This window comes from Drosophila miranda (assembly GCF_003369915.1).
Source record: "Drosophila miranda strain MSH22 chromosome Y unlocalized genomic scaffold, D.miranda_PacBio2.1 Contig_Y2_pilon, whole genome shotgun sequence".
Classification (NCBI taxonomy): domain Eukaryota; kingdom Metazoa; phylum Arthropoda; class Insecta; order Diptera; family Drosophilidae; genus Drosophila; species Drosophila miranda.
In genome coordinates, this window is record NW_022881614.1 from 13,974,009 (window position 1) to 13,983,558 (window position 9,550).

General features: G+C 43.7%; 2 protein-coding genes and 1 long non-coding RNA gene across 3 annotated transcripts; all 3 read left to right on the forward strand.

The window, feature by feature from the left end:
* The first annotated feature begins 2,680 nt into the window (after positions 1-2,680).
* Positions 2,681-4,144, forward strand: LOC117194087 (ejaculatory bulb-specific protein 1-like). The gene is made up of 2 exons (XM_033398726.1): positions 2,681-2,791; positions 2,850-4,144. Exons 1-2 carry the CDS (start codon positions 2,777-2,779, stop codon positions 3,948-3,950), a joined length of 1,116 nt encoding a protein of 371 aa, XP_033254617.1. The 5' UTR covers positions 2,681-2,776; the 3' UTR covers positions 3,951-4,144.
* A 726-nt stretch (positions 4,145-4,870) lies between these two features.
* On the forward strand, positions 4,871-5,444 carry LOC117193693 (glycine-rich cell wall structural protein-like). The gene is made up of 2 exons (XM_033398420.1): positions 4,871-4,970; positions 5,033-5,444. The coding sequence occupies exons 1-2, from the start codon at positions 4,956-4,958 to the stop codon at positions 5,321-5,323; spliced, it is 306 nt and encodes a 101-aa protein (XP_033254311.1). The 5' UTR covers positions 4,871-4,955; the 3' UTR covers positions 5,324-5,444.
* A 2,125-nt stretch (positions 5,445-7,569) lies between these two features.
* Positions 7,570-8,055, forward strand: LOC117193752. Its single transcript, XR_004474679.1, has 2 exons — positions 7,570-7,669; positions 7,734-8,055. It is a non-coding gene; the product is annotated as an uncharacterized LOC117193752 (long non-coding RNA).
* Positions 8,056-9,550: the final 1,495 nt, after the last annotated feature.

The window sequence follows — 9,550 nt, forward strand, 5'->3', positions numbered from 1 at the left end:
CAAAAAGTGATACTCAACATTCCTCCAGAAATACCAGACATCAAAATCAAAACCGATACAAAGATACCAACAAACACAAACCAAAATCTTGAATTTAATAACATACCATATTTCTAAAAATTCATTTGAGGACAAATGAAATAAGAGGGGAAGAGTTAACACCCTAAGAGTTCAATACTCTTATTTCCAATTAAAACAGAAAAAAGTATAAAAATTCTTGCCCAATAGTTTATTACCCAATTTAGACAAAAAGTAAAAACCATTTCCTACCTAAAACAAGAACCGAAACATTGTATTTCTGAAAGTGCTTATGCGCTCCACTTCAAGTCAGCACTTCACGAGAAACCATCGCCCCCACCCCGTCTTCGACGTCGCGACTGCGATAATGTCGACAATGCATTTCTGATGACTCCGCTGTTCTTCACCCCCAACATCGACCAGCAACATTGACTTCCTATTGCCGGTCAATAACTGCAACTCCGCTGTCGCCACTGACGCCGCCGCCTACAATAATTCTGAAGACCCCAACAATTCGGCCTCTGCCGAAGTTCCTCTGCCGCGTTCATCGATAGGTTTCTTTAAGAATTATAATTCTAGATTTAAGCAGTCACATTCTGATATTCAATAAAAGCACTTCGCTAAAGTGAACAGAATCAAAATAATCTTTTATTTTGTCCTTCGAATAAGGATAAAATTAACTTGCATGTAGTTTATTAGCACTTGAGGGCCCGAACCCGGACTCGCACTCGGACTCGTCCTCGAACTCTTGCGTGTGCCCTTTTGATGTCCTTTGCATGTCTGCTCCTCTCGCCAAATGTACCCGTTTCTCTATTTGTCTTAATTTACATACGACACGCAGTCTCGCACTTTGGCCAGCGTCTGAGGATGTCATTCGGTCTAATGGCCCGACATTTATGATATATGCGTGCGGACAAATGTTGGGCCGCTTTCAATTAGTTTAGGATACGTTTTATGTAAATGGTGTGTCTGAGTGCCTTAGGCCGTCTAGCAAATTGATTTTAAATAATGTTTTCCTAGAATATTACCTTCTTATAGAGTTCTTTAGGAGAACAAAAGGTAATTATAGTCCCATTCCAAGACCCATATGCCCATACACTCGTCGTGTAGGGATGCACAGTTCCAGCAAGGAAATTTAACTATGTCAATCAGCATAAATTAAAGTCGATAAAAGTCTGAAGCAAGCACAAATAATATTATTAGATAAATGATATCAAGACTTCTTTAGATGCGGCCGGCAAACGAAACCCCAAGTACCAAAATCAAATCAACGGCCAGCGCGGGGAGCGAACGCCGTCGCCAACAGGAAAACTGAGAAGGACATCGCCAACGCCATCAACGAGGGCCAGAAAACGCCCGAAGCTCCCACTGCCAGAGTCTTGTCAATAATTCAACTTATACCGGCGGATATTAGAATGGAAAGCCCAAAGAACAACACATCCGGACCCCCTCAAGCGGCGCGTCAATAAAAACACATTCGAATGTTGCAGTTTGAAATTTCGTCCTGGTGCCTGGTGCCTGCTGCCCGTTGTCCTGGTCTTATGGAAAGGTGTTGACGCTTATCAAAGCCAAGTGGGCCAGTATCTTTAGCGCTAAGTGAAGCTCACGCACTTCACCTTCAAACTTTTTTGTCACTTCTTTGAATTTGGGAGTGGGTTGGCGTCTTGACGTACCGTGTCCCGTGTCTCGTGTCCACCACCGAATTCTTATTCAAAATGGAAATCCTTTAAAAAAGCCAACAAGAAACTCACCCTGTCTGGGTGAAGCGAACCTTCTATTTAAATTCGTTTACTTCGATCTGTGTTTCAGCTTTTCCTCTCTTTGGCTGTTGTGTGCTTTGGAGCATCCTTTAAAGTGCCAAGGTGCCGGTTTGTAAATATTTTCCTTGCACAAACTTGACATTTTGGTGGGGCCAGAGCACCACTGTGGTTTGGAGTGTGTGAGGCATATTAAAGATAACTCCAAAACTTACCAAATCAATTAAAATTCAGTCATTGACTATCATGTCCTTACATGCACGAGTATTTTAGAAGCAATTTACCAGCAATTTGCAGGTTTGAAAAGTCTAGCAGGACTAGCAGTAAACACCAAATGGATGGCAATAAAAAATATATGAAATATATATTATGCTTCACTTATTATTTAGGAGCATTTTATATTGCTGGAGCGGTTGACGGTGACTCTTCCAGTGCTTCCCCGATTAATGGCCGTGCCAGTCAAAGGCCGTTAATTTTCAAACTGGGACCATCAATATTCGGAAAATAACAATGAAAATATCTGGAAGACTTTAAAAACAGCTCTTTTAAGATGGCTGCACTAAGGGCTCAAAGATCCACCCTCGACTCCGTGAATAGTCCGAAAGTTCAGGCACAGTTTTTATCTGTAATATTTTGGGGAGGGCTGCAAACACTTCCATCTTTGTGTTTGTATAAGTCTCCATCCATGAGTACTGCCATATATTTGGGTACTCTCAGCTCACTGCAGCAGTCAGCAGCTCTGCAACTGCCTTTCTTTTTCGGCCCCAACACTGGGCCCGCGCTGAATAGCTGTTCAATAATTCAAATAATTCGCTGCAGCTATAAAAACGACACCTCTAACGGTTTCTGAACTCTAAAGTCTAGTGTGCATAATCACAGTTCTAATCTATATTCTAATTACCCCGTGGTTCGACTATAAAAACTACACCTCCGAATTCGGAAAATATCAGTCTTGTGTCTCGTTGGCCTATCATCGAGTCTCCGGAGTCTCCAGTTCTGCCATGGCTCGACAATTGGTAGGATATTCTGCAAGATAGTTGCATATATAATGCCTGGTGAACTGGTTACTTGCAGATACTCATCGTGCTGCTGGCCCTGCTCCGTGGGAGCTCCAATGCCATTATTACCGAGCTAGCCCGCCAGGGCGAAAGTGCAGTTCAGAGCCTGGCGAACCTTCACTTGGCCCCGTTGCGCTATCTTGACGTACTTTTCGGCACCAACCATGGGATAGTGCCATTTTCAAGGGGCATTCAGTTGTCCAAAACTGCTACCATCGGCTCTCAGACCGGCGACTATCATCCGTACAGTAAGATCTCCGCTGGAGTGGGTCAGGGAAGTGATTTGATAACCATTATCAAGAACCCACGCTCCCCGTATAGCTACGGAATTCCAGGGTATGATTATCCCACATACCTCAAGCCCTTCTATAGAAAGGGCGTCCGTGTTGGAGCCGGTGGGGTTCTTATTGGACCCAATGGACTGCCTCTCGCACCCAACGGCCTGCCGATTGGAACTGATGGGCTACCTATTTCACCTTTCGGTCCCAACGGTCTCCCCTACGGGCCTTTGGGTCCAAACGGTTATCCTTATCTACCTTTCGGTCCCACCCCGATTCCCCATATAGTGCCGGTTCCAGTCATTGCCGGTAATAACATTAGGAGTCCCAGGGGTGACCTTACTGTGGACAGAACTATCGGCATTAACACTCCCTTCGGTGGAGGTAGTATTAATCTGGACACATCTGTCGGGCTCAATAGGATCCATGGGCCAGGGGTGCAGGCGACTGCAGGTGGTGGAGCCGGTGTTGGTAGTGGTGGCGGTTGGTTTGGGAACGGGGGTGTCCTTGGAACAGGACTCTTCGGCGCTAAGGGACTCTTAGGCACCGGAGTCTTAAGCAGTAAAAGCTTGAGCCTGGGATTCCTCAACCCATTCGGACTACCATTGCCAAGCTTTATAATAAACCCATTCGGAAACATATTTGGGTCCTTGGGCAATTTGTTTGGCTTCGGTGGAGGAGTGCAAGCCAACGTAGGGTCACAGATTGTAAAGGCCCCAAGATCACATCCACTGCTTCCAGGCGTCGAAGGAAGTATCACTGTCGATGTCGGCGGCTCGCTGGCCCCCCCAACGGGACTACTCGGAATGATCCACCCCCTGCTGAATATATTCGGGTAGAGGATTCATCCCGCACTCACACCCGCAACGAACACTGGATTGAATATTGCAATGAAAACGGCTCCGATGGTTTAACGCTTAGGATTAATCTTTTAGTATTAAGAAACGACAAGTGTCTGGGTTGAATTAGCATTTGTCTTGGCCCAGCTTTGTAATTGTAATACCCAATAATAAAATTAAGCAGCATTCCAAATCCAACCTGATTATTTCTCAGCATCGACCATCGACCATCGTTCTATCGGTTTCTATTTCAGCTACAAAATGATTCATTTACTCCTGAAATTGTCCCCTTTCCTCAAATGGGATGGGAGAATACCACATAAGGTGCGCCCCAGAGAAGCAGTATAGACGTCAATGGAATATCAGTGAAAATCCGATCCTTAGGGAACAAGTTTCTGGTACTTTTGACTCTCAAAGAAAGCCGGTAACTTTCGTCAAACAAATTGTTGCCTTGAAGAGGCTTGGAGAACAAAACACTTGCAAACCTCAGACACATCTGTAAGAGTAAGTGTCATATGTCGGATTTCTAATCAAATTAAATGGTCCACTCCAATGCTAGGTATACGATATGCTGGTATATGCTATAGCTACCAGAAAGGGCGCCAACTACCAGGCTATTGAGTTCGTATTTGGCATAGCAGAAAGAATGCCGTATTGGTAGATAAAACTTCATTGGACTTCAAACTTTTCACACCAATCCACATTAGTAAAGGTTTAAAAAAGACATCTTAATTATTCTTTCGATTAAATATATATATACTATATGTATATACTATATACTAATATTCTATAGCAGTCAATAGGTTTATGGAAATTATTGGAAAGCTCTACACGACGTTTTTAAGTGTGAACTGCTACGACTGAACTTTTCTCCTAAAAGGTTTACGATTCCCATCATGCATTATGCATGCAATATGCATTTGAGTGCATTGCACGAGTTATTTGGTATATAAACGCCCGCCGGAGTCTCAGTTGTGGAATTATTTTCGAAGTACAATTTCAAAAATGAGAGGTCTGCTGGTAAGTTGAGAGCCCCATATATACTTTATGTGCATATATCCAGCTTTAAATATTCTTCGCAGGTGCTGGTCCTAACGTTGGCTCTGATGACTGGCAGTGCCCTTGGCTCTCTAGCATTTTGGCAGGCTTTGCTGGGAGGAGGATCCAGCGCTGGATCTGGAGCCAAGGCTTCTGCGATCAGTGGATCTAGCGGATTTGGCGGAAGCTTAGGTGGTGGCTTAGGGGGCTTAGGTGGGGGCTTAGGTGGTAGCTTAGGGGGTGGCATAGGTGGTTTGAACGGTGGTTTGAACGGTGGTTTGTCCTATGGTGTTCCCCAAAAATCGTTTCAGGTGGGGCTTGGCTACTCACATTAATTCCTCAAATTTGTCGCCAGAATCTCCAGCAGTTCCTTTGCGCTGTGGTTAGACATTCTCAAATAAAATTTATTTGTGTATGAATATTGAAATATAATAATTACTCAATTCAAACTGTAAATGGCTAACTATTTAATAATGAAGGTGGAGGAATAATGTTTTCACTGGTGGGATTCACTGATATGGCCGCTAAAACCCCGAGCGAGGCACAAATTCTGGTGCCTCGCCGGATGCCAGTCAGGGTACATATGATTTTCAGCATTTTGACCCATTTTCACCCGATTGTATATCGAATCTTGCATCGTCAAAGGAAGCTACTGAGAAACATTTAACATTCTATACTCCTCTTGCAAGTCAGAAGAGTTCTGTGAAGAAATATGCTGACTGGTCTGGTTATAGGGTTTCAAACATCTGATTCAAGCTTTATCGAAAGTAAGTGGTAGGGTTCATCCATAAAAAACCCTTTCCATTTTTAGTAAAGTCTTACCCTGAAACTTTTGCATTATAATGGTGTTAGAGCTTCTATACCATATTTATACCCGATACTTAGAATGCGTATAGGGGTATTTTATATTTGTGGTGAAAGTGGATGTGTGTAACACCCAGAAGGAAGCGTTTCCGACCCTATCAAGTATATAATTTCTTGATCAGCATCATTGGCCGAGTCGATTGAGGCATGTGTGTCTGTCCGTCTTGTTCGACGGCTAGACCTCAGAGACTATAGTAGAGCAAGAGAGCTAGAGTAGCCCCCACAAATGCCGAAAATCTGTGGCATCCACATATTTAAAGATACAAGAAAATAAAAAAACGCAGAATCATAGAGATTAACCATATCTAGCAGATTGCTGAATCTGGATCAGATCGTATTATGATTATAGCCAGAAGGAACAAATCAATTTTCAAGGGCTACGGCTCTCTCTCTCTCTCTCTCTCTCTCTCACACACACTCTTCGTCGTGCAATGTGTGCGGACTCTGGCGGGTAAAAATGCGCTCACAACATGCCCCCTCATTATACCCGATACTCAAATTAGTATTGGGGTATATTAGATTTGTGGTAAAAGTGGATGTGTGTAACGTCCAGAAGGAATCGTTTCCGACCCCATAAAGTATATATATTCTTGATCAGCATCAATAGCCGAGTCGATTGAGCCCTGTCTGTCTGTCCGTCCGTCCGTCTGTCCGTCTGTCCGTCCCCTTCAGCGCCTAGTGCTCAAAGACTATAAGAGCTAGAGCAACGATGTTTTGGATCCAGACTTCTGTGATATGTCACTGCTACAAAAATATTTCAAAACTTCGCCCCGCCCACTTCCGCCTCCACAAAGGACGAAAATCTGTGGCATCCACAATTTTAAAGATATGAGAAAACCAAAAACGTAGAGTTGTAGAGAATTACCATATCTTTAAGACTACGGAATCTGAATTGGATCGTATTATTATTATAGCCAGCATCAAGAAAACAATTTCATTTTTTCTCGCCCTGTCTCTCTCTAACACACACGTAGCATAGGCGGCTTTGCTTAGAGTAAAACATTAGCGCCTAGATCTCAGAGACTATAAAAGCTAGAGCAACCAAATTTGGTATCCACACTCCTAATATATCGTACCGAGACGAGTTTGTTTCAAAATTTCACCACACCCCCTTCCGCCCCCGCAAAGGATGAAAATCTGGGGATATTTACAAATCTCAGAGACTATTAAGGCTAGAGTAACCAAATTTGGTATCCGCACTCCTGTTAGATCTCACTTTAAAACGTATATCTCAAAATTTCGCCCCACCCCCTTCCGCCCCGCAAAGGACGAAAATCTGTTGCATCCACAATATTGAGGATACGAGAAAACTAAAAACGCAGAATCATAGATAATGATCATATCTATCAGATTGCTGAATCTGGATCAGATCAGATCATTTTTATAGCCAATAGGAACAAATCAATTTGCAGTGGCTACGCAGCGCCCGACGTCACGCTCAGACTGATTTTCTGTCTCTCTCGCACGCACTCTTTGTCGTGTCGTTTAATATTAGCGGCGTCTGCCGGAGGAGAGCCATACTGACTTAGTATCGGGTATAACCGTAGAGTTGCGGTGTCCGCAGCAACTCACAACGTTCCCCCTCGTTTTAAGTGTGAAATGTTAATATTAACATCGTAACGAATCAACTTTTCTTGAATATAGAACTCTGCAAAAGATTTACGACTCACATTATCATATTTTCACTATGCATTTAAATCGGAACTATAGGATTTCGTTTCTATATAAACGCTAGCCGAGTTCCCTCTGGTTATCAGTCCCGGAGCTGTCTAGCAAGAAGACTCTCCCGTAAAGTTTCTAGAATGATGCGTCCGTTTGTAAGAACACATCTCCAAATACGCTTTAACCTGCAATATACCCACCTCTAAATATTTCTTCCAGGTGCTGGTCCTGACATTGGCTTTGCTGACTGGCAGTGCCCTTGGCTCCCTTGCATTTTGGCAGGCTTTGCTGGGAGGAGGTGCAGCTGCAGGTTCTGCATCCTCTGCAAATGCTGTATCGAATTCCTATACCCTAAACACTCCCAATTTAATCGTTGGCGGTCCCCGAAAACAATTTTCGCTTGGGATTGGGGGGGGCTATAAATAATTTCATGATCTGGTCGCGAGAACCTGCAGCAGTGCCCTGGCACTGTGTTTTGTCATATAAATTGGATTCTGTATGGATATTTAACTATAATAACTACTGATAAACTATTGTATAATGGAGGTTCTTTGATTGGGGGTGGTGCCAAGGATGCTGAGGATGTAAGCCCTTTTCTTGGCCAATGTATTGATTACGAGCTCTACACCAGAGCCACCAAGGAGAAGGGATTTTGGATGCCAGCATGAATGCGTAATGACGGAGTCCTCTTTCCATGATAACAAACGACAAAGAGTAAAAATTGACACATAAAATTTAAGATGCCCGTTGGTGGCCATTTTCATTTCGGGCCACATAAACCGACAACACGCGCCATCCACGGCTGCATCCTTTCGCATTCCCCCCGCAACACTCATCGCTCTCTCCCCCGGTTTCTAGGTATTGTCACCCTCACCCTCAGCCTCTCTATGCTTTGTTCTCCCACTTCGTTAGTTATGTAAATGACTTTGTTTAGTCTCTCCATTGTTGTCCCATCCTCTGCTTTGGCTCCCAAAGATAACTCTCTCGACAATCTGGAGACGCTGTCATCACACACACACACAGACACCGCATGTTTTCGCTTTTAGAGTAGGCACAGATTTTAACCCTTTTTGAAAGCATTACCACCCCCCGAAAACGAGGAATCCCTTCGCCTGCCTATTTACTTGCCTATGTACAAAAGAGGGGAAATTTCGACGCTCATCGTACATGAAAGTCGTGTACATGGGCCTGTACATAAGCTGTACATATGTACCTCGACTTAAGCAGTATATGTTTCCCTTATATTCGACAGACTTTTCACAGACCTCGCAGGTATCATTTTCATTCAAAAAATTGAGCTGACCAGAACCTATGGGAAGGCCCAGACCCAGGCTTCTGCTCTGTTAAACCTCTGTCTTTAAAGGACTTATTACTCCTATTTATCTTTTTGGGTATACTACAGTCATATTTTTCATTTTCTCATCATCATCCGTCTGGAACGTGAACCTCCCGAGTCCCACCCCACATTTGCTCTAAGCGCAATTTTCAAATTTAAAAGAAATTAAACCCCAAGGACAGTGTCTCTGTCTCTGTATCTGTCTCTGTCTCTGTCCGTGCTGTCTCCTTGTATTTTTATATATTCTGCTTTGATTAACATTCGCCGCTGGATGCTAGATGCTGGTTGCTGGTGGCTGGTGGCTGGATGGAGGCGACAGTCTTCCACCTAAAACTGGGGGCTTTAATTACTTACACACAGAGGGGCAGCGACAGAGTCGGCGGCACAAAACTTTAAGTAATGGAATTTTTCTATGCATCATAGGCATATGCTCCCAACAATTATCCCTTATGCTTCCACACCCTGGCCAGAGGTAGAGACTCCTGTCTCCTGCCGACGAAATAAAAGCCTCCAAGCGTGTCCTATTCAATTACCTTTTTCTCTATCTATTCACAGAAAGAGGTGGCGGGGAAGCGAAAATTCAATCCGCTTTTATGTGTGGCATGCTCGTGTTCCCTGGGGTTCATTTTGCCACGGATCTAACCACTTGACCATGATATTTCAATTTTTTTTTACCCGTTGACCACATGAAACCGGAAAT